This window comes from Diadema antillarum, unplaced genomic scaffold (assembly GCF_040938485.1).
Source record: "Diadema antillarum isolate AM-2024a unplaced genomic scaffold, OU_Dant_1.0 seq00000832_RagTag, whole genome shotgun sequence".
Classification (NCBI taxonomy): Eukaryota; Metazoa; Echinodermata; class Echinoidea; order Diadematoida; family Diadematidae; genus Diadema; species Diadema antillarum.
The window spans coordinates 312,323-338,394 of NW_027271708.1; the positions used below are offsets into that span (position 1 = coordinate 312,323).

Genomic DNA, 26,072 nt, shown 5'->3' on the forward strand with positions numbered 1-26,072 from the left:
ATTGTGAGACAATTGGAACAAGACCAATGATGGAATGCAAAAGCAGCAGCAGGTCAGAATTACCCACATTTACCACTGTGTACAAAAAGCAAGTTTTCACAAAGATTCACAGAATTATGCAGGATTTGACACACCCAATGCATGATATGTTTAGATATAACTGATGTGGTATTCAAATGATTGTTCCTAAAACCAGGAAGTGCCTTGCTAAAACTCTGTGATGTAGATTTTTAGACAATCGTTTGTTTAAAATGCCATTCATATGTTTAACAACTCTGTGAAACGTTAGACACGTCATTTAGACACAATAACCTAAACTCTGAAATTGCTCCGACAGAGATTTTTAGACTCGTGTAAACGAGTACACGAACATATTTGTCGATATTTTGTATGCTTCTCTGCGTATAACACACGGTAGACTGTATCACTATGTTCGGAACGAAGAGTCGTTCCGTTTCACCTGAAGATCCATAGGCCTTCCTGCCGAAAATAATCAACACGAGATTGTAGTAGTATATTCGACCAATGCCATAAACGTTGAATTTAGAGCAGATTCATAATAAGGCATTAAATGTTTTAGGGCTATTAAAGTGTATTTTGTTAACCAACTTAGATCAAAGGTGGAATTGTGTCTAAACGTTAGACACGTGTGATGTTTCTGCGGTTAGGTTGTAAGGACAGACAGCTTTTGGTATACTGTGTTTTCATCCTGTTTTACATAATGGATAAAATCATACATACTGTACACACATTAGCAAAGCAATACTAAGCTTTATATAGAAAGAGTTTACATTCAGGAATCCAGGGGAAAGGATGTGAGCCAAGGACAACAGATGGGGGGGGGGGAATTAAAAAAGTTTATATTCACAGCAGCAGCAAGGATATTTTACAGAGAAGCTGGTAAAATTGAATGGGTGGCAAACTTTCCAGTGACCAGAAGAAGAAACTTTCTCATCTCAAAAGAGAGAGAGAGAGAGCAGAAGGTGAAGAGAAAGAGAAGGAGAAGGAAATATGGCATAACGCTGCACACTAAATAAGAGAATTGTAGCTCCCAGTTTAACAAGACATACACAATATTGCCAAAAAGATTTCTTGAGGTCAGTGTAATTGGCAGTAGAGACATGTGTAGCAAAAGGGAAATCACAATGCATTTACTCTAAATTTCACTGTTGGATAATCTCATTTTCTAATAGCCCATTTACAGCACAAATGAAATAATATTGTTCACAAGTGTTACAGATGGACCACACATAACATGTTGAGCTATACATTCGCATGCACAAGATGCATCAACCTTTTGAGCCATATCAAGATTTTTATTCAAATGTGTCACTGCAGCTATCTTCCTTGATAAACAGGCTGTCGAGCATCGCCAGATCGTGAGTGTCAGTGAACTGGTATACAGAATAAAAGGGAGCTGACTACTGCACCACAATACTTTGGACTGTATGTGTTCACCGGGGAAGATGTAACAAGTGCCTTCAAGGGTATAACATAGGGGCAAAGTTGAGCCCCTAAAGAAGAGCTACAGAGCCACCCCATGTACCACACAGCATTCAGGGGAGAGTAGTCTGATATTATAATTTCAGCAATATGTTACTGAAATCTAGTAAACTGCTCAATCTCATAATGTAATAAACACTGCTGAAATTTTATAGCATGACTTTATAATGTACTAATGTTTTTTTCCCCCTCAGAAAACTTAGTGATGAGTGGTCTATGGAGCCAGAGGTGACAGATGACATTGAAGCATTCACATGCCTAATATGGCCAGGTCCAGAATTGAACGTCAGATGGTGAGAGAGGGCGAGCAACTTATAACCAAATCCAAGGTGGATTTCTCCATGCTCCCACCTTGCAGAGACGACCTTATCCCCACATTCAACGTATGAACAAAGGCCTTGCTATCTTCAAACGAGCTATGATCTACAGACAAAGTGGTTAATCACTTTTGTGAGGTTTGTAGTTTGTCATGTATGTATACGGACCATTTGGGCGCTTTCAAGTGTAAACGACACTGAATTTTTCATATGTTTGGACTTTTCTTGTATCAAACCTGCTTTAATTGTGTAAATAACAATCTCAATTGATTCCTCACGCCACATTTACCCTAAAGAAATGTTTTATTTGTATAAGGAGCCACTGTCTGATGATGGGCGGAAGCACTGCCGCTACACCGTTACTGGGTAGTAGGCCGCCTCCAGGGTGCCTGGTATCTTGGAGGTAGTGAGTCGCTGCAGTTTGATGAGCAGAAGGAGCATGGCCTTGGACTTGGGCCCTAGGTCTAGCTGCTGGACATCAGCATCAGTCAGAAACACTCCTTGACCTGCAGAGAATGATGAGATAAGATGGAGGAAAATGGTTCCAACAGATGCTCTTCAGCTAATTAGCCCTTCTGATTTATTTATCTATCAAGTACATGTACTGTATCTATCTATTCCATTTTTTAGTATAAGCAGGGCTCCACACTAACTTTTTTATTTGGTGGCCCGATGGGGCCACCAAAATCATCAATTTCAAATTTCGGGTGGCCCGAGAGAAAAATTTGGTGGCCCCCAAAAAACAATAAAAAACATTAAAATTCCTTTTTTTTTGATAAGTCAAATATTTACGTTCTATCATAGTAAGAATTGGAAGCTGGACATGTCTACTCATAAATAAACCTCAACAAACTCGCAACACTCACTCTCAGGCACTCATTCAGTCCTTTTCATCCATCCTTTAAACAAATTTGACTGCTGAATGGTAAGACTAAGTATGAATATTCATTGACAGGCACATGGGTTGCAACATCTTAACATAAATAAATGACACTTTTCAAAAAATTGTGGTGGCCCGAGGCGGGCAACCAAATTTGCCCTTTTTTGAAATTTGGTGGTCCGACTTTCATTTTTGGTGGCCCCGGACCACTAGGCCGCCATTAGTGTCGAGCCCTGCTATAAGTATCTCATTCTCATTCCTTCATTTAAATCAATAGACAAACAGCCAGCCTGACAACAAAAACAAAACAAAACCTGCTAACCCCGCATACAATTCCCTTTTACAACCACAAATATCTGGGACGACTACCTCCAGCTAAGGACCGAGCCCTAGCCACAGTAAAGGCTCCATACAGCTGGGTGGTGGTTGTACATCCTCAGTACTGTGGTCAACAGCTTGTATATCTGGGAACTATTGTGAGCCTGTGGTGTCCCCGAAGATGGATTGGGAACCCACTACTGTAAAAGTGGATATTTTCGCGTGACTAATTTTTCGCGCTTGGCCGGGTCGGAAGAGTTTCGCGTGTTTTTAATTCCGCGGAATCAAGACATCACGCACAGGCGCTTATGGCAAGCAAAAATATTCGCGTGCTTTTATTTTCGCGCTAGTTTCTGGTTGCGCGAAATGCGCGAAAATTTGAACACCGCAAAAATTTCCACTTTTACAGTATTCAAACACTGATTGTATGTGCAAAGCAGTGAGATAGTGTTATACAGTCTCCTCTACACATACATAGTGTACAATATAACAACAATGTGACCTTATGTGTCTATACTCTCAGGTTGTCATAGCACCACCGTTTTCCAAACTTCAGCATTACATACAAAAACAAAGCAAGGTACGTCTTTCCATACAATAGCTAAGAAAACAATAGCAGTTCAATAAGTCCTATACTTTGTATTGTTTCATTTTGTTTGTTGTGTTTGTGTTTATTTGTGGGTATGTGGGTTTTTCTTTAACCCTAACTTACCTGGGCTACTGTAAACGTCAATATTTTCGCGCGATTAATTTTTCGCGCTGAGCGGCTCGAAAACATACATTTGTATTCGCGGGTTCTTAAATTCGTGCTCCGCAGCGGGTTAATACACAGTCGCTGTTTTCTTCCAGCGATGCCAGCGTACGATAAGCGACGTAGCGAGCGGCGCGAGTGCGAGTACAAGCGCTCAACTACATAGTACAGTGTACATGTATTTTACTCGATACATGTACTGTAGGACTAGTACTGTAGTCGCGGGGATGTAGCAATCGGCCGTGGGCTCGGTGCGTGCGATGATACTGCTATATGCGTAAACATGTCTGTACTACGTAGCATTATCATCAACGAAGCGCAAAATGTGCATAGAAAATTGCGAAGATAATTATATTCGCGCGTTTTTGAATTCGCGCTAGCCGAACATAGCGCGAAATCCGCGAAAGTACCGCGAATATGTCCACATTTACAGTATTTAGCGAGCTTGAATTCCTGGGGGGGGGGGGGCCATTATGGCCCCCCCTTCAGATCTCGGCCGTTGATCGCGCGATCGCCGCAAAATTTTGCATGAACATAAAGCCGGATGTAATCTACAAGACTGTTAAGTTAAATTTTCGAAAAATTTGCATTTTCTATTTTAAATCAATTAATTATGCAAATATAGGCAAAAACCTCATTTTCGTCTGTAATTGGCTTATAAAAGCTTATGGAATGCTGATTTTTGGTGTAAATATTCCTAGTAACATTCCAAACATTTGTGCGTAAAAAAAAATTCAGTATCAAAATTAATTTCTTATGTTTTTTTTATTGTTTTATCAATTTTTTTTGTATTTCATTGTTTTTTCAAACTTTTGTTTTTGTTGTTTTTTCAGCAGAATTTGTCATACACATTTTTTGAAGCATAATTATACTAAAATAAATTGATTTCAGCCATTAAAATTAACAATATGAATCTTTATATGAATTAATTGAAAAAACACAATTTGTATTGACTTTGTACACAAAATCACGTTTTTTTGAGCAATTTTGGGGTTGATGAAAATTTTTTGAAGGGGCGTGGCTTCGGAACGGTATGCCCGGGCGTGACAAATTTGGTCTCAAAAGTTGTGCGAGACTTGAAAGTAAAAAGTCAGCGAGCGGCGCCATAATGGTCGCGGAATTTGTCGAGGGGGGGGGGCCATTATAGCCCCCCCAGGTAAGTTAGGGTTAAGGATCATTACTGCATGATCCGACAAGCTTCTGGTAATTACAGGTCTGTCAACATTCCCACATCCAAATCAGGGAGATTCTACACAGCAATCAGGGAGATATCTGTGTGCTACATGCATTTTAATGGGCAAAAATAATTCCCACATCAGGGAGATTTTAATATTCTCTATTCAGACATGAACAGATTTTGACATTTTCAGGGAGACTCCTGCAGAATCAGGGAGCCTTGGCAGCTCTAAGTTAAGAAACAGAGACACGTCAGTCCTTGTTTTAACTCATTGATACTTGTATCACTATTATTGACTGGATCCATCTTCAATAATTACCCTGCATGGCCTTCTCACGTAGAACAGCATTAATCCTCGTCACAGTGTGGTTAATTAGCTCCAGGGGCAAAATCCTCCTCATGTAATCCGACTGGCCCTGAAACTCCCCCTGCACCACTGAGCTCAGAGTAGGGCAGCTGGGTAAGGAGATGAATGAACACATACAGTATATGGCTTAAAATGCATATAGAATACAAATACATGATCAATTCTAAATTTATGACACTTCATGCATAATAAAAATGCAGACACAGCATAGATCCCAAACATAAGATACTGGTGCAATGGTGGGGGTCCTGCAAGGTGAGTAAAGAATTTTTTTAGTCCCTCGTCCTCTAGAATGCGCAAGCATATCACAGCAAAATTTGTTAGTATTTGCCAAATGGAGGGGGTAAATCCACTCTGCGATCTGTGCTCATATTTTTTTCTTAACAAGTACAGAAGTTCATATGTAACAGAATAAAAGAAACATCATCAAAATGTGACATAAAATAAGATAGTTATGGAATTCTTAGTTTTCACATGTTTTTGCCGAAATAGTGATTAGTCATTATATCTGGCTATTTTACCTCACTATAACTGGTACCTTCATGGTAAACATACTTAAAAAAGAGATCAGCTAAATACACTACTGCAAAATATGGATCACCAAATTTAACCCGCTATAAGCAGTACCTCGTATTAAAAGGTCATTATACTCAGTATTCCACGGTTTCCCACTATTGCTTGGATCATTGACATATATGCAAATTACATCATCAACTCCCGTACATCCATCTGGTTTGGACAGAGATATCTAATTAAGATCAAATTTTGGGGCAGTAATATAGCAACTAAAACCCCTTTCCCTTGTAAGAGTCGTCTTTGCCAGGTTATGATAATAAGACTGCAACAATCTTATACATGTGACACATGTTTTCTTTTTAATTGTATTATTCTTTGAAGGACATTTATTGCAGAATTTTGTTAAGGTGAATGGGAAACATGTGAACTTTTAAAATTAATCTACTTCTGTGTTGTATTGAAGTCTATTTATTCAAGTCAACTTGAACATGACATAAATTAGCACTTCATGAATACACTACCTGATGTGATTGGAAACTTCCATTTTGCTCTCCAGTGAGGGCACTGGCTCATGACTCAAGGAAGACTTCTGAGAGACAGCCGGCATTGTGGGTTCACTTGTGAGCTTTGTAGGCTTACTGCTTGGATCTACATACCTGTGAAATAAGCAGAAAAATACTACTAGTAGTAGACGATTGGTCAAATGATCATTGGCGTCACAGGCTGAAAATAGAATCTATCATGGCTCAGGCTGTGGGTACAAAGAGTGCCCCTCCCACTACTAACATGCATACATAAAATCCATATACCTGCATACTTGGTACAGTAATATTTTAATTTAGACTTTTGGATACACTTGCAGGAGCTGAGCCATGATAAATATGAGGCACTGAAGAATTAAGTAAAACTAAAGAAATTGGGGCTGTCACATGTTGGCTAGGTTAAATGAACCTTTACATACAATACCAATTTAAAACTTTTGAGTGCTACATCAGTTACAAAGTCATTAAAGTCCAGGTAAGCATGAATGATACAATGTACATTGGAGGATTGCTTTGGAAACATTGTGATAATGAAGAAAAAAAAAATAATGATTTTGGCTTGAGCCCCCACATGGAATTCAAAGCTGTTTATGTAATCCATGATATATAGGAGGACATCTAAATAAATAAATGATGATATTGTATCTTTTGTGCTTAAAATTTTTTGAAGTTCCATCATAACAGACCTTGAATAAGACATCGTGAGCTCTGGTGTCTTTGGCATGTCATCAGAGAGGAACTTGGAGAAATCAAAGGCCTTAGAGCGTCCGAGGCCCGGTGGAGTGGTCGGTGCAGCATCGGCTGATGGAGGAGCTTCAGACGAGCAGCTGGTGAGACGCTGGGGCTCCTCAGGGGTGTGGTTGGGGAGCCGTGTGGTGAGGCGGACCGGTTCTTCCATCAAAACATGGGGTACTTGGGTGGTCAGGCGCTCTGGTGCTTGGGGCATTGCAGAATTGGACCTGGAGGTGTTGATGGCAATATTTGTTACTTACTATGTAATAACTGTGCCCTTTGTCAGCATGACATTTTGCCAATTTGGACTTGTAAGACAATGAATAAAGGGAATTCTACAAAATTTTAATATTTCATGAAAACTACATATTTTGAATAAATTCTCACTGAGTAATTGTGAAGGGTAATGTACTTTCCCTTGCTCTCTGAAAGAGGTGAGTCATACAAGTGCTCTTTCAGTATGCTAGAACAATGAAAATATGTTTTGTTCTCATTATATGTGACCCTGCACCTCAAAACAAACAAAAAGTAGCCAGACATGAATTTTTAGTTAAGACCATATTCTGAAAGAGCAGACTTTAAGCTTTACAATGATGTATAACTCAAATCAAATGGACTCTCCTAACCTATCTAAATATTGGAAAGAAAGCACAAACTCAGGAAAAGTGTGAACTGACAAAAGAGTCTCTGAAGTACAGTGTCTATTCAAGCGCTTTAATCTTTACCAAACCGTGCTGGCAGTGCGATGAATGGGACAAAAAAACAGGAAGTAAACCACCAGAGTAACAACAATGAAGGGATTATCAGATTAAAGGACAAGTTCACCTTCATAAACATAAGGATTGAGAGAATGTAGCAATATTAGTAGAACACATCATTGAAAGTTTGAGGAAAATCGGACAATCCGTTCAAAAGTTATGAATTTTTGAAGTTTTTGTGCAGTAACCGCTGGATGAGAAGACTACTGCAGTGTGTGAATAACTTAGATGTCACATGCGTACAACAATATAAGGAAAATATAAAGAGAATTTCACAAAATTTCATCTTTTGAAAAAAGTACACATTCGTCCGACTTGTTACCAACAAATGTTATGGGTAATATTATTCCCCCTGCCTTTAGAAAGAGGCAAGTCAAGTGCTCTTTTATTATGCGAAAAAAGTGAAAATATGTTGAATTTTCTTTACATTTTCTTTATACTGTTGTACGCATATGACTCACAAGTTGTAGTAGTCTCCTCATCCAGCGGTTCCAACACAAAAAATTTAAAAATTCATAACTTTTGCATCGATTGTCCAATTTTCTTCAAACTTGCACTGATGTGTTCTACTAATATTGTTGCATTCTCTCAATCTTTATGTTTATGAAGGTGAACTTGTCCTTTAAATTGAAATTAAGCATGCCTCATAAACCTATTCTGTCCACAATTAATGCCAACTTTCAAATCAGTAGCACTATCCTTTCAAAAGTTATTAGAGTTGAAAGTGAAGAGTGTGGACAAGGTTTTTCAGAAATGAAAAAGGGATTCTAAAGACACACCTAATCACACTATTCTACCAAAAATGTTCGAGATAAACTGCTAAAAAAAACACACTTTCCTGCCCGTTTTATGATACCAAATTTCAGCATAATCCATCCCCCCCCCCCCCACCCCGGTCTCAGCATAGCCAAAAAAGCCCGGCCCCTTTAGGGTTAAAGAGTATAAAGCAAATACACCACATGAGGTTCTCGAAATATAGCTTGAAATGATGCTTGTTTTTGTGTACGTAATGAGCCAAAATATTTAAGCCAGAGAGAGAACTGGTCTGATAGTGAGACGGTTAGGTTGTTTGTATTACGCCAAAAGTGAGATCGTTTCAGTAAAAGAAATAGCAATTAGATTCTAATCCTAAACGATGAGTTTTGTTGCTGGTGTAATTGCTACGATATTTTTTTTCCCGAAAATTGTAATAATTATGATATTAGGAATATCATCGATCTGTGTTGATACACATATCTACGTTAAGGGGGATATGTATGAGGATCGATAAAGTGTAGCTGTGAATCGATTCAGAAATTAATGTTAAGAGAAAATAGGTTTTCCGTGAAATTCGGATGGGAATTTTAGAAACACGAGAGATAAAGTGTAAGGAGCATATATGCAAAGTTAGTGAAAGAAGTTAGAAAAGAGTGAGCTTTTACAGGAGAGATTTGTATTGTTTGGTAGATTAATTCTATCGCTGGATTTTGATAACTGTCCCATGATTTATGTGATTTTCTAAGTACTCGCAGAGGTTTCAATAAGTATAAGCATTGCTGTGCTTATTTTTATTGTATGGCAATTTATTGCAACAGAACCGAAATTTGACACAAATTGTTTGTATTCTTTCGCAAGAAAGGTTAAAATGAACAGGAAAGGAGAAAGTTGATGTGATGATAAGCTGAGAGTGTTCAGACATATGTGACCCGCTACAACAAAATGATCCTAAAGTCGGGCGAGGTCGATTATTTGAAAATTGCATGATATAATCCCCTAATCTTTCTGCTTTAAATTGATATATGACACATCATATAAAAATAATTTGCTGCGGAGATATCGATGTTTAAAAGAGAGCATGTCGAGACGTCTGGAAAATCACTGTTTCGAGAAAAGCGCCCTAAAAGTCTTCCTTTCGACACAATCGCGACCAAGGGACACGCAAGTCAGTGTTTTAGAAGGTAAGCCCTATAGCAACCCCCGAAGAGTTCATTCAAGCACATCAGCGTCGGTGGTCTCCTCACCAACCAATCAGTGACTAGGATGTGAGAAGCGGCTCAGCATAGCGCACCCCGCCCGCACGCACCAGTCGACTGGGCAGTGTGCGAGCTTCACGCTTCGGTTAGCAGCAAGCAGCAAACTGACCAATGAGATCACTCTGGTCGTTGTTAGGGGCGGAACCTATCTGTGGCGCTCAATCCAAATTTTCGAACCAGTTTCTGCTTCGTTGAAACGCCAAAAAAGATGGCTCAGAAAAACGTTAATTTTTGGTCTTTTTTTTAATCATTTTGCTTCAAAATTTCGACAGATGATAGAAGACATGTTAGACTCCAATAGTATATCAAAATCAGAAAATCGTAAGTTTTGACCAATTTTAATGCTCTGACTTCAAAACTTGATTTTCACGGCTTCGACCGTGCGCGACTTTAGGACCTTTTTGTTGTAGCGGGTCACATATTAGTACCTTAACACATTACTGCAAGGGTGAGCACAAATGTTGTATTATAGGAGTTGAGGATTAATAGCTGGGTAGAAATGTATTTTGACAAGGGATTTGTTGTTATATTTGTAGACGTCCGTATTCAGGCACTGAGTATCCGCACTTGTCCGGAGGACGTATCCGGAGTCGGATGCCGCCCAGTCTTTGAGTCTTCGAGTAATCCCACGCCCAGCTGTGGACAGAAACAGGCAGACACCCACGTACCGGACAGTGTACCCATGCTGTGCTGCCACACCAGTATACGCTTCAACGCCGCGACGGACCGCAGGAACAGCCGTCAGCCACCTCGCGTGAACCGCCGATCCGACGCCAGGATCCGGCTTCGCTTGAGCAACACTATACAGTCATCGCGCGGTTATCGACAATGTGAAAGTGCCTTAGATATGTAGGGACTTTATTCATAGGGGGGTTTCATTCGTAGAAATGCACGTGCTCATATAGGGGCTTATCAGAAATTAGGATATTATAGACCAATTTGTTTTTACACATATATTTTTGTCTTGCATTTTTCTTCCCGAAAGACATTTTTTTCTTTCGGTGAGTTTGTAGTTACATTCGGGAGACAGCATCCCACATTGCAGCGCAAAGCACCGACTTTGTTTAAATAAAAGAGTCGGATGACGCAATGGATTTGAAACGATAATTCACTGTGTTCAGTTTATTATTGCGGTCGTCCTCCGAGAAACCCTTTGACAAAGTTCAAGACAAGTAATTATTCCCTGTGGGGTAACAGTGTATTCATGATTCTATACAGTATGCTGGCACAGCTGACGTTGTGCAACTCACCTCGACTCCCATCTCGTTGTCATCTCCGGAGTGGGCGGAGTGTCCATGTTGGGCCTCTGGTTATCAAACACTGGCATCTTGGGCATAGACGGATCCCCCCGGGCCCCTGGGATGCACTCTGGCTGGCTTGGAGTCATTGTGACGGAGGTGAAGGCCCAGCGGGCAGTCAGCTCGGGTGCAGGGGGAGTCCCAAATTGGGCATTGTTCTTTGGAGACAAAATTGACAGGCCAGGGCAGGGGAATTTGGATAAAGAGATGGAGAATTACAATAGACAGTATTGGTAAAGTTGATCAACTGATGTATTTCATTTGATATGTGTCTTTTAACCTTTTTAAAAAGGGCCGCCCACTCCCCCCGAGCCCCCCGGCCATCGGAGGTGCGATCGCGATGAAATTTTGCATGCATGAGACCCACGTCATAATCTACAAGATTGTGTCATAAGATTTTTTTAAACAATCAATTTCTAATTTCAATTAATTAATTAATTATGCAAATTAAGCTCAAGATCATATTTTAGCCTAATTAAAAGCATTGAGAGTCTAAATTTTGATATGTAAATCTGTTTTAGTATATTCATTAATTGTACATCACAAAAACTTCCAAAACTCATTTCAATTCTTATGTATTTTTTTTTGTTTTCAGAATTTCTTATGCATTTCTTTCTTTTTCAACTTGTTTTTCTTTGTTTTTTTAATTGGAAATTGTCACTGACCACTTTTCTACCATAATTAGCATTAAATTAAGCAATGAAAGGGATTAATTGTAAAAATAATCAGGTTTTTATGACTTTCACGACAGAGCACGGTTTTCCATAGGAAATGTACACAAACTCACAAAATTATGCCCGTTTTGGGGCAACATTCCGTTACAAAAATGGGCGTGGCTTCGCAAAAGTATGCGTGGACGCTGCAAATTTTGTCTCAAAAGTTGCGCGAGACTTGAACAAACAAAGTCAAGAAGCCTCGCGATGAGGTCTTCTCATGTTACAGAATTATAGCGCGAAACGTCGTGGGGGGCCGAAACCGCCCCCCCCCCCCCCTCGGCCCTTTTAGGGTTCAGATGCAACTATGAAGAAATTACTTCTTTTTAATCAGGGGATGTCATAACTCCTTTTTGAGGTTCATAGTATGCATATTTATAACACACAATCACATCTTTCTAGTTTTGATTGTTGGTTTGCTTGGTTTATTGTCATTGCATCATTTCACTCCATTGTCCCCCCCCCCCCCCATCACCCCATCAAGAAAGAAAATGAAGAGATGAAGTGGGAAGGGGTGGAGGGGAGGGGGAGGGGCACTCTTACCCATTGCCTGAATGGAGCGAGGTGAAACAATCTGACAATCAAACACTGGCTAAGCAGTGTTGACACAAACAATGCATAATACACCCTAAGCAGCCAGTAACTGCAAAGCTGAGACGACCTATCAGTACACAACATTTCACACACACACCATACACCATGTGACTATTCACCTCAGAAAGGTGGCTTGGGAAGGCATCCAAGATGGAGGAGGAGGAGGATGCAGTCCTGGTACTTGTTGTGAACTGCAGAGACTTTGCAGCAGGTCCTTTGACATCCACTGAGGGTTTTCCTGGACGTTGAGCCACCATATCTGTAAGAAAGCAAAGGACGTACTTAACTCTTTATGTGCCACATTCGCACGCCTGACTCAGTCGACGGCATGCTAACTTCGCATATTCTGCTCAAATGCACAAACTCGCCCAAATGGCTCAATAAATCGCCAAATGCCAAAGTACAATGAAAGCGTTTCTCACCATTCCATTCCTGTAACAGGTAGCTTGCATTTTATGTCATGATTGACTACCAAGCTGTGTTCCCTACTGGATCTGCGAGTAAAATCTAAGTTTTTGTCACTGATCTGTGTGCAAAAGTAATACAATGTACCACTAAAATAATGTAGCAACTGATCATCTGAAAGAAAAACAATCATAGATTTGTCATACAATTTACATGACAGCATCTCTTGGCATTTTCTCAACAACTTTACTCATAAAACGTCAAGGATAGTAAAAATCGTTAAAAGTTACATTGATTTGAAAAACAATTTGTTTCCCAAAGCATGACTGCGCTGCTGTCTCAGAATAATGTGGCACACAGGGGTTTGCACCATCATGACACATATAGAGTTAATCACAAGAGAATTTGTGTGAGCCCTCATGCAAGACTCAACACTAACTTTTTCTTTGGTGGCCCAACAATGGATTAAGTGGCCCCCAATTGGGCCACTAAATCATATCTTTTCTTGAAAAAGTGGCGGCCGGACATCTACACATATTTCTAGTAGCCTAGCGCATAAACGTACAGACATAACAAAGACCCTGTGAATACCCTACAATGGCAAGCTTTTTAATCCTAATATACTAAAATATAACATTAAAGACAGCCAATCCCTTTTTCATGCAAATTTTTGAAAAGTTGGTGAGAACACTTAGGTATTGAAGAAAACACTATTTGGAAACCTCCTGTAAATTTTGAACTCAAGAGGGTCTTTATTTGTTTAGTTAAACTGACCGTCAAGATTTGTATAATTTTTGCTTACTACGCAAAAATTACAAATCTAAATACTAGTCTAGTTTTACAGACCTGTGTGATGCACTTAGTTGCACATGTAGCTCATGTATGTGGTGTGTTGTTATTTGCCATTGATAACAAAGGAAGAGAAGCTAGTGAATTCTTCTTTTCTGACGGCTTTAACATGCATATCTGTTGTTCGAAGTATAAGTATCATATTACAACCACAGGAGGATTAATGTATGTATGCAGCTGTGCCTAGAACACAGAATACGTTACAGTGAGCGTTTGGTGCATTATTTGAATTTTAACGGCTAACAACCGTCAAATATCACAGAATTGTTATAGATTTACAATAGTCTTTTCATTCTGGTGGAATATATCATGTTCTGTGCTATTTGGGAGGGAATGCAAAAGGGAAGGGCCATCTTTAATGGGGACCCTACAGTAAGAGGAAACAATTATCTGGTCCTGCTGAATGAGCAAGCTCATCATACCAAAGTTTGTTGGTGGAAGTGTAAATATACTCCGTGATTAAGTTCACTGTTATAACTACTGTAAAATGCACTACTAGTACATTTAGAAAACAAACAAAAATTTACTCCATGTCTTCAGTCTTTCTGAATGAATAGCACTATATTTTTCATTCTTGTTTGTTTGTTGTTGTTGTTGCAATCTTAGCATAATCAATATGGACTTACATTGCATCTTCACGCACTGATGAACAGTAATTGAAAAGCAAACTGACAAGGATGGCACAGTTTGAAAGTAATTCCTTGCTGACAGTTCAGCCTCCTTTCAGGCAAACAGAATGTTGGCATGGCACTTACCAATAAACTGTGTTGGTGTTTCATTTGGCAGTTCTGAGCCCCCAAAGAGACCAGGAGTGACCGTTACTCTAGCCGGTGTGGTTGTTACTCCCAACGGGGTGAAGGGACAGCTACCTGGCTGAGATGATGGCCGCATAGGAGTGACTGAAGAAAGTGGCTCCCTGCATAAAACAACAACAAATGAAAATTGGAAGTAACGAGCTAAAAGTCACATAGTACATATTTTTTATTTGTATTGAAATACAGAGATGACTTCATCTGCAGTGAAACTTGTGGATCTTTTTTTATGCAAAATGCAGTGGAGTAGACAGAAATGTAAGACAACTAGAGGCTTGACTAAATCAAAAACAAAACAAAAAAACAAAACAAAAAACAGCTGACACAGAGAACATGTACGCATTGGTACGAGTATGAACTAAAACATAGCAAATTGCCCACAACTGGCAAAAATGTATCAATACAAGTGTCACACAATGAGAACATCCCAAACAAAGAAAAAAATCCTGTTAAATAAGACTTGCAGAGAGGAATGTCAAACACATCATTCTGAGGATAATTTCATTTATGGAATGACACAGCATCATTACCGTTTAGTGTATGTAGAATTCAGAGGGATATCCCCTCCGCTGTCTCCTCCCAGTGCAGACGTAGGGCGGGACCCCGGTGGACCCTGAAGCTTGTTTCTGGACAGCATCTCCATGGTGGCCCTGCTAAGACCGTAGTCTTCCAGTCTGGGGGTTCCCCCCTTGGCTTCCTGGATAGATGCGGCCAGTTCCTGGTTCTTTGGTGGTGTGTTTGGGCTGATAAATAAATAGGTGAATGATAATCTGTATTTTTACACAAACATTATGAGTAATGTACAAATGTTTGATTGGATGGGGGTATGGTGCTAGGCAACTTTTTTTTTCTTCTTTTCTGTATTCTTTGGACAAATATCAGTAATTATTATTATTTTTTTCTATTTATTTATTTATTTTTTTTTAGCACTTCTACTCTTTTTGTCATAAAGTCTCCATATCAACCCATCAAGTTCTCAGTGAATTTTGATGTGCACAGCAATGTTGAATTTCACTGTTTGGTACACACTGGAGAGAGATTGGATGCTAAAATTGCATGTTAATTAGTTCATCTATCTGCACAAAAATCTGAGAAGAAATAGCAAAACTTTGCCAATTTGAGAAACAGAGTTAAACAGGAATTTTAATATGCAATGCATTGCCAATTTTAGAAATGGTAATAAATTTAGAAATAAAGACTCACTTAAAACTTTGCAATTTAGAAACAATCATATACTGTATGAACAACAAAGGGCTGAAATGAAAAAAAAAAACATCGTAAAATACTAACAATGGATCCTAATATTAACATACATTAAACATTAAACCACACAAATGGGTGCAAACAACATAAACAGAAATGCAGAATATTGCTCTTTGTAGAACTAACAGGGTAGTTTTAACCAAAAAAAAAATGCTTGTGACAATGTACACTGGTTGTAATTCCTAAATACACTGCATATAAACTATTGCTTACTCCTTCTCACTGTGTTTGACAGACCAAAATGTAAACTATTCTGAGTATAACATGCTAAATGTGAGCTGCAGAAATGTTTGTTGTTGTTTTTGTTGTTTATGAATGTCGATTATGTTCAATAAAATAAATACATGTATTACACATACAAAGACTTAATCAGTTAGGTAATAAAACAGATATGCTGGACAGAACCAACATTTGTTACTGGTAGCTCGTGTACCAGGGAGACGCATACTTAGTACTCAATAATAATCAGTTAAAATAATGTTAGTCGTAGTAAACTTTTACATGTGAAAAGAGGCACAAGTGTGTATATAAGATGTTTTAGTTTGTTGTTTCCAATCATAATTAATGTGGGAAACAAGAAACATTCACTGTTCCCTCTTACATATTTTCTTTTATGTCCTCCAGATCTGGTGATTGCTTGCTTTCCAGTTGCACAACACTTGAGGTCTTGCATTTGTCACCTGCTGTAGTTTTCTTTCCTTGAGACCCTGGGACTGAAAATAGCAGTTGATTGGGTGACAAGAGAGAGAGAGAGAGAGCGATGTGAAAGGCTGAACATCATTGTTCCCTTGATTTCATGTCCAGCAGCTGTGAGAATTTTCACGAGCAAATTCATGGCAGGAACCTTATTTAACAAAACAGCGATATGCAGGAACTAATTTTCTCTTCTTTTAATACACCATTCACCATTTGATTTTACAACTGCATGTGCTGAACATCACAATTCATGTCAAACAGCTGTACATTTCCACTGGCAACTTTGTAACAAGTAACAGGCACCTTATTTCACCAAGTGGCAACCTGCAGGGATCAAGTTTCTTTCTTTTACACACCATTTATCCGTTGATTTTACCAATACATGGAAGACTTGAATGACTTCATCCTTTTGGAACCAATTTTCTTTTTACTCCATATTTGGTGGCTTCTTCATCTTGGGTCTTTACCAAATGACATATCACCAAGCATTAGACAGTTGTAAGTTTGATAAGTGATTAGAAATGTGGTTTAATATGAGAGTAATAGGATGAATTGAGCAAATTGCTGTGTTTACAGTAAATAGCAAGTCAACTTGAATTACAGTACCTTTTGCAGAAGGTTGCGCCTTATAGCCATACTGGAAAAGGTAATCTTCCAGTTTGTTGACCTTGGTCTGATATGCATCACACAGCTGACTGCAAGCTTCCAATAGGTCACTGAACTCTCCAGCAGGGGTTACTAGTAGGCCAGAGAGCTGCTGTTGCGACTCGCACTACATATGGATATGAACGTATGGTATACCGCCTTAGAATAATACAATAATATTAATAATAATAAGTTCAGAACCGTTTAGAACTGTCTACATTCAAATCTTCATGGATATTATGACTACAATGCAGTTGATGCAATGATTCTTAATCAAACATTCACACTGGCGTTCTTTTTTCTCACAAACTTGAATGAAGAATTCCAAAAAAAAAAAAACACTTTTCATACAAATTATACATTCCATCAACTTGCTAAAGACATGTTAAGGGTAATATCATCTCCCCTGTTTTCTGAAAGAGGTTAGTCAAGTGCTCTTTCATTAAGCTAGAAAAGTGAAAGTACATGTATGTTGAATTTTCTTTATATTTTCTTTAAATAGACTAAATAATGTTGTCCACACATGATGTCATAAACTGAAGTTGTCTCCTTATCCAGTCATTGCAACACCAAATTCAAAACACAAAGACATAAATTCAAAACTTTTATATTCATAACTTGACTGGTTATATAGCTGGATCTCAAACCAAACTCAAAAATATTAGATACAGAGAATTTTCCCCATCTATCCCAGTTACTTCCTGTGTCCAACAAGGAACCGTCCTTGGGCCTAAAAAGCCCTTTGATGTTCCTTTATATATAAAATGACATTGGAGAGCAAATTGATAACTCAACGGGTATCAAACTTTTCACCGATCAATGATTTTGTTCTATTTCGACCAATCCAAGTGAAGCACGATCCAAGTCCAGTTGGAGGCTGACCTAAACAAGCTGAGATCCTGGGCAAGATCTTGGCAGATAAATTTCAACCCTGCTAAATGTGAAGTTTACATAATTATATACAATGTCCATTTAACCAGAAGCAGAACACCTAAGGCTTTTACTTGTAAACTTGGGAACAGATCTGAAACAGTTAAAGGCAGGGTGCTACATAAGCACTTGCCCGATTGCCCGGGGCAAGTAAAAATCAAATTCAGGCAAGTGTTTTTGAATAATGAGAACAAACACTTGCCCGAATAGGGCAAGCAAAACGTTTTGAAGCCACATTTTTTCACTTATTCTCCCAACAAACCCACAAAGTCAACCATACAAAAGCCCAAAGACAATGGCTGTGTAGTGATGCAACACACTTTATATGTGACCCTGCACCTCAAAACAAATAAAAAGTCTCCAGACATGAATTTTTAGTGAAGACCATATTCTGAAAGAGCAGACTTTAAGCTTTAAAATGATGTATAACTCAAATCAAATGGACTCTCCTAACCTATCTAAATATTGGAAAGAAAGCACAAACTCAGGAAAAGTGTTAACTGAGAAAAGAGGCTCTGAAGTACTGTGTCTATTCAAGCGCTTAATCTTTACCAAACCGTGCTGGCTGTGCGAAGAATGGGACAAAAAACAGAAAGTAAACCACCAGAGTAACAACAATGAAGAGATTATCAGATTAATCTGAAATTTAGCATGCCTCATTAACACATTCCGTCCATAATTAATGCCAACTTTCAAAGCAGTAGCACTATCCTTTCAAAAGTTATTAGAGTTGAAAGTGAAGAGTGTGGACAAGGTTTTTCAGAAATGAAAAAGGGATTCTAAAGACACACCTAATCACACTATTCTACCAAAACTGTTCGAGATAAACTGCTAAAAAAACACACTTTCCTGCCCGTTTTATGATACCAAATTTTAGCATAATGTAAAAGAAGCCCCGCTCTTTCAGAAAATATGAAAAAGTCAAGTTCGGCTAGGTTGACCCATTTCACTTATTTTCAGTCCTTACGCAAAATCAGTGTGTGCGACTTTATGTTCGTTTTGAGGTGCACAGTCACATATTTCATTATATTTCATCAGTGGGTGCTATTAATTCAAATTATTGTGCTTTATCAAGATCTTGAATAACACATGATCTTGTGTATTATTTCCTTATATTTTCGACTTTCTTTTCGGGCAAGTAAAATCAATGTTCGGGCAAGAGTTTTGCAGCAAAATCGAAAATCTGCTTGCCTGACTGGGCAAGTGGTAAAATAAAGTTATGTACATATTGTAGCACCCTGAAAGGCATAATTTACCATTTACAGATGAAACAAAACCCATTTTTAGTGCTTCAAAATAGTTCTAAAATGTGATTTAGGGACAGAAACAACCAGTGTAAAAAAAAAGTAAATCAATATAATCAATGCTACATGTATTATCAAATGTACAAAATGTGAACAAATTGTTTCCAGACTAAACTGTCCAGTGGTTTAGTGAGGAAAATAGTGTCAATATCTCCTTATATTTTAGGTTTTATCGCAACATTTTTATATGGCAGAATGTTTTGTGATATAACTGACCTACACATCAATGCATCAAACATTTTTTAGATTGTTGCTCCCAATGGTAAACAGTACCTTTAATCAATGTCGTTACCGTGGCATTCACATCACCAACATCCAAACATAAAATAATCATATTGATATTCAAAATATCCAATAAAGCCAACCGAACACTCAGAGACTTTATCAGACGTATTCTCGCCGTATGTGATCAATCTGTAAAGAAAATAGCATGTCTCCGCTTAGTTAGACCAAAGTTGGAATAATGCATAATATTCTGTAATGGGATACCCATCAGTTTGTAGCGGTACACAAATTAGAAATGGTCCAACGAAGATCCGTTAGATTTATCAAGAATAATTACCACCAGACTTCCAGTGTCACAGCCATGCTCCAAGATCTATAATTGACTCCGCTTGAGCTGAGAAGACGTCATTTTCGACTTACAATGTACAAATCCTACTCTATAAAACACTATAAACACTACATGGGGAAAGTGCGGTAGACATGCCACCCTACATCATAAAAGCAGATCGTTCGAGAAGAGACGACAACAATACTATGATTCACATACAGTGTAGAACCCAAGCCTACCTAATACCTTCATCAGGCTTTCAAGCAGGATAATGTAAAAAAGTAGGAATAAAGTAGGAACAAAATCTCTAAAAAAGTAGGGGAAAAGTGGGACATAAGAGGGAAAAAGTAGGGCATTAATGAAAAAAAGTAGGAATAAGTCAGGACATGTGCAGGCTTTTTGGAGTAGTTTTCGTTGATGCTCACCAGAACTCTTGATGTTACATGTAAATCTTAATTTGTACTCACAACCCTGCTGCCTCAGCCTCACTTTTGCTCCTGGGAGAGCCTGGTAATTTTGAGTGATGATGAGAGCTGGACAGGTTGAGCACTGCTCCAAGTCCTAGGCTGCAATATCAGTGGGATCAATCACATCTGCACAGGAGCAAAAGCTGAGGCTGGCAGCAGTCTTGTGGTTGATTGGTGTGTGTTATCCCTCTTTCAATGCTGAAGAGGCTCTCCCCACCAGTAAGAATCTGCAATTAGAGTCTACTCATCATTTCTGAATATAAATTATTCAAGTAGCCTCGCACATTTTTGTTTTTTGCGGGGTTTTTCACCAAAAAAGTAGGAAAAAGTAGGAAAAAGCAGGATTTTGAGCAAAAAACTAGGAAAAGTAGGGACAGCAGTAAAAAAGAAGGAAAAGTAGGAAAAGTAGGGTCACTTGAAAGCCTGCTTCATACTAGTTTCTGGCCACAAACCATCAAAGTCTGGAACACCCTGCCTATTGACCAAAAATATGCCACCTTAGATTTTAGAAATACTACAAAATTGTAACTGTGACCAGCCCCAACGTGAAGCATTCCCACATTATTTAAACTGTGAAGGAGTGCTCCGGGGTTAGACGTGATGGCTGATGCTGATGTAGTGATGACAGCAACTGGTCAACATTCTGAAGATTCTGAAGATCAAAACCCCAATTTCACAGAGCTTCACTTGCACTCAAATATGTTAGACAATTCTAGTAGGATTAGGACTGTGACTTAGATGCAATTACATGTAGACTCTAGCTCTCCCGTGAGGTACATGTATATCATCTATGGTAGCCCTACTACAGTACATATTGACCACCTTCTTTTAAACCGACCGCGTATCGCGCACTGAACACTTACAACTGTAGTTTGTACGCACTTCTTTGCCCGCAAAGCACATAAAAATGGATTGGCTTTGAATGTAGATGAGGATGGTGTGGGAAAACGCGATAATTCACTGTTCATTAATGGTTTTAATCGAGGACAAAATTTCGAATGAATATTTTCATCGAATCGTAATGACAGCACAATGTAATGTCTATGGAAGCTTCTAAAAGGCTTCTAAAAAGCTTCGTACAACACGGTGTTCAATACAACTTGGTTTGCGTGCATTGTCAATGCAAAAACAGCGGTCGATCCTAATAACGAGATTTACCGCAGGGAGCTGAAATGAGGCCACGCAAGTTCGTTGGCGATATTTCTGCACTGAAACTTCGAATCGAAAAGGGAACAACGGCATTTGATAGAGCTGGATTTTCTCAATCATGTAGGTCAAGCTTTTTATGTGAATTTCAGTGTTAAATATTCTTATCAAGCAAATAAACATTAGGCGGTCGATGAGTAGTAGGTCCAACCCTACCTCATCCAATTCTTCATGCAGTACACACTGGAGCAGTAGGGACAGTGGTTAAGAGTCCCCCAACACTACAACAGAGCTAGCGATGTGGTTTTAGACAGAAAGATCCGTCTGTGCAGATCCGGAGGAGTCTTTTATTTATTTATTATTTTTTTTTTTGACGTTATCGCTCTCCTCCATAGACACTATTAACGAGGGGATCCATGAAGCCAGACACAGTCTCCGTGGAACATACTTCCCTGACGACCAGATACCGGTACAGACCGATCTTTCAGTCAAGCATATTGTTTATGACTGAGTACTGACTTCAGCTCAGCAGACGTCTACAGAGGAGAGCCGTAAATCTTTAACGTTAAAAATGTAAAAAAATCTTGACAGACGGATTTTCCTGTCGACGAGAGTCGTGTTTACACGCACGCAGGTCTATCTACAATTGCTGTAACAACGTTAGAGGTGTCGGATGTCTACTAGAAGTATAGATCTACAGTAGTTTGATGTGAGAATTACAACTTACGGATCCCTACTTACATTAAACCCGCTACAAGTGTAACGTTAGAATAAGAAGTATTGGTACATTTTGTAGGTCCTTGATTTAGGCCAATCGTGCTAATCTAGGTCAGGGCCTCGTAAACATACTAATACTAACACTCAGTTAGATCTAGATCTAGACTAGTACTAACAACTAAGGCTAGTAGTAGTAGTATTGCCACCGAGTAAAATTGGCAATAGACGTATAGTCAGGGGCCTGTTTCACAAAGGTCGCACTTAGTAAGTCAGACTTAGCGCTAGTCAATCTTAGTCTAAGTGCGACTTTTTAAGTCTGTTTCACAAAGTCAATCTTAGGCTAAGACTGACTTATTCGATTTGAATAATAATGTACGAGCCAAAAATATGCTAATTAGCCATTTGTTGTCTGCTGATGATTTTTGAGTAATTTCTGGAAGGGAAATTGCTTTGATTTTCTGCAACTACGATTCATATATGACACTACTGTATCATTCGTTATTCACAGTGCTCATTTACTGACTCATATTATTTCTCTTTTGTACATGAATAGCCACTCGCTTGATGATTATTTTGATATAAGAGATGTTTTGTGCATGAGGCTTCTTTAATCCAGTCCCACATGTTTATATTGGACTGTGTGAAAGTTAGGATGAATGGGGTTGCTCGCGCAGCTCGCAGCAGCTAGCTGGCACTGATATGATCTCTGCATTCTGTACAACCATTCACATTGCACAATTGGTAACTGTGGACCTTGGTAGAAGAGGATTCTGGCTAGCCTCTTGTTGCACACGAAGAGAAGTTTTCTTTTCCAACTAGCTACATTTGTAGGGTTGGTCGTAACTACAGAAGTGAGTGTAGCTTAATCTGTTAGTCATTAGGTAGGTCCTTGAAATTATGTAAATTTAATTTGAGCAAGAGATGATTCATCGAAGGTTAGCATGGTTAGGAAGGGACTGAATATTATGAACTCTGTGTGTGTTGTACTGGTACTTGTATTGTAATTTGTAGAGTCTGCTCATTACTAGTAATATCATGTCATTAGACAATGTCTACATTAGCCCGACCAGACGCTGTTAATACGCTGTGCGAATAACTGGGCTGTGTATATAGTTATGTCTACATATAAACTCTTAACAGTTCTAGTATTAGTATGACTATGAGGCTGGCTATGCCTAACAGTTAAGTTAGTGTAGAGTCTGTGCACTGTGTTATTAATCAAGATAGGGCACAGTGCCACATCGGCTTCATGATTTTGAAGAAAACAAAGTGCATGATTGCCCTAGACTGCATGTATAAGGTTAGTTAGAACCATAATAAATCATGGCTAATGGCTATCAATTGGTCGAATTTTAAAGTCCAATTGCTGGGCCCTGAGTTGAATTAGGAAGTAATTGATGAATTTATGCGTTTTCGGATTTTGGAATGTGTTTGAGAACTGCATCAATCAAGATTAGGCATAGAAACTACTAGACCTCTCAAACGTTTTCCGTGTAGGCCTATAGTTACTGTAGCCTTTGATGCGAGGCAGAGGTGACTGTCTATTGGCTAACCGTTTCCTCTAACTGACACAAAATGCTGGGGGGGGGGGGTTGTTATGTCTTTTTTTTTTTTTTTTTGCTTCCAGGAAAAAAAACAAAAAACATTCATTAAGATGTAACTGGTACCGTAGAAATGGAAACTTGGCTAATTTCATTGGCAGTCATGTGTAGAGGTAGACCAATAAATCTGCCTCTTGTCGGGTAGCCTCTTGTTAACTGTATTTATACGGTCGCTAATGCAGTCGACCGTATTACAGACTGTACAGATACAATTAGGCTACCGAACAAGAGATAAATTTATCGGTCTAACCAGTTAGTGTAGATAGACACAGCCCCGTCCTGTACACAAGAGGTAATATTTCTAACAAGTATAGGTCTAACTAATTTGTTAGGTTTTTCTAATTTGTTGTGAATGCATGATATATTTATAATGGATAGGCATGCATTAATATTCATGGGTAAGCAGCTAAGAAGATAACACAGGCAAGAAAGGATTAGTAGAAATATAATTAATTTCCAAAGTCCAGATACATGTAGATTACATAGCTCTTTATGAGCTAAAATTTTGGTTTAACTTAACAGTTCAAACTATATCAGTACATTTGTAGGTAGGGATCTATTTTTATGACTATTTTTAATTTGGACCATTGTTCAGTGAATAGCGTAGGAGTAGACCATCTAGACCCTCTACGAAACTAGTGATTCTCTAGTTTGTTAAAAATACTGCCATCTCTCAGGATAAGATAAAGTGGAAGAAATTAATGAATATTAGGAGTTGATTATGCTTTTGAAATTCCCATTTTGGAATTTAAGTCTGACTCTACGCATGGCTTCAGGCCATGCGTAGAGTTACGCAGGACTTGGTGAGATTTACGCATGACTTAAGTTTTGTGAAACAGGATTCAAAGTCCTGCGTAAATTTACGCAGGACTTAGGGATTTACGCAGGGTTTGGGGATTTACGCATGAGTTAAGTCTAACTTAAATCTTTGTGAAACACCCCCCAGGTATCCTATTACCGAACGGTATCCTATTACCGAACGCGTACTTTGTCAATGGAGCGCGTAGAACAACTCGAATACGCATTCATTGCACTACGCGCTGTTATCTCACAGGGGAAGCCAGTGCCGAAAATTGCTAAACTGCAGCAAAAAACAAAACAAAACGTAATTTACCTCAAATTTACGTAATAATTGCTAAAATTTCGATGTTTGTTGTCCTGCGTTAATAAACATTGACCGAAAATGCAATGTACAATTTTCCCCATACAGAGGGCGCACGTTCGGTAATACAATACGATTTGCGTCGGTAAAAAGAGACAATTTTTGTGGAAGGGTTATTTGAAATACGGATTTTTTCTAGAAGTTGGCTTATTTTTCAAGTATTTTCGTTACAGCTAAAGTCATCAGCATTTCAATTATCTATAAGGATATTTTTGGCTGAATTATTGCATAGAGCTCTAATGTTGCCCGTTTGGAGCAATAAAACAAAAATCGTTCGGTAATAGGATACACCTCCATACCGGTATTGGCGGTAACTATACAGTAAATTACACCTAACGCTACACGTTACCACGTACGATTAGCTGATTAGGATTTGGGTTATGTTACGTTTGTGGGTTGAAAATTTGAAATAAATTTACAATGTACCAATGTTTGGCTTCGGTCAGCGTACAGATATATCATGGTAGCAATTGCCGCATGTGCAACTAACATTATGATAAAAGTACCTGTAACTTGAAAAATAAAGTTAGGCAACCCTACCTTCAATTTGTAGGCATCAGCCTGCATCCGTCTTAGCACTGGTCGGGCAGAGTCCCCGCTGGACCGCAGTGAAGCTGGCCTGCTCATGCGCTCCTGAGCGAGCTTCGACTCATTTTGAACGGTTCTCGCGATGCGCCGAAGCTTATCAAATACACCACTGCTTTCCATTAGTACAATTTCACATCAAATACTACCAATATCTATTTTAATATTAACATACAAAGAGCAAATTTCCTATCAATTTACCTATTTTGAATTCTACCGCGTTCACGCTGCTGGCAGAACTTTCGCCGTTATGTTGATTGTTGACGTTTGAGTGACCTCTCGTTGACTACTTCCGCTTTACCAACTAGTCTTAAGTCCAGGCGTCTAAGAATTTAGGCGCCTCCATGAAGGCAGCATTTTATACATAATAATGATGATGACGATGATGACGATGATGCCGATGATGATGTTAATAATAATAATAATTATAATCATCATCATTATCATCATCATCATCAT

The 26,072-nt window shown here is 38.8% G+C and overlaps 1 protein-coding gene across 1 annotated transcript; it reads right to left on the reverse strand.

Annotated features, from left to right (window-relative positions):
* Positions 1–2,171: 2,171 nt before the first annotated feature.
* On the reverse strand, positions 2,172–25,736 carry LOC139740076 (uncharacterized). Its single transcript, XM_071650663.1, has 12 exons — positions 25,564–25,736; positions 24,877–24,899; positions 17,110–17,241; positions 16,409–16,514; positions 15,075–15,287; positions 14,488–14,648; positions 12,598–12,737; positions 11,124–11,329; positions 7,058–7,330; positions 6,351–6,485; positions 5,266–5,402; positions 2,172–2,326 (listed from the first exon to the last, which is right to left on the reverse strand). Exons 1-12 carry the CDS (start codon positions 25,734–25,736, stop codon positions 2,172–2,174), a joined length of 1,854 nt encoding a protein of 617 aa, XP_071506764.1.
* Positions 25,737–26,072: the final 336 nt, after the last annotated feature.

Coding starts and splice junctions, on each gene's coding strand:
- LOC139740076 (XM_071650663.1), bottom strand. CDS start 25,736: ATGGAAAGCAGTGGTGTATTTGATAAGCTTCGGCGCATCGCGAGAACC. Junction 12,738..14,487: donor AACACCAACACAGTTTATTG/GTAAGTGCCATG, acceptor GCTTTCTTACAG/ATATGGTGGCTCAACGTCCA. Junction 7,331..11,123: donor ACAACGAGATGGGAGTCGAG/GTGAGTTGCACA, acceptor CAACACCTCCAG/GTCCAATTCTGCAATGCCCC.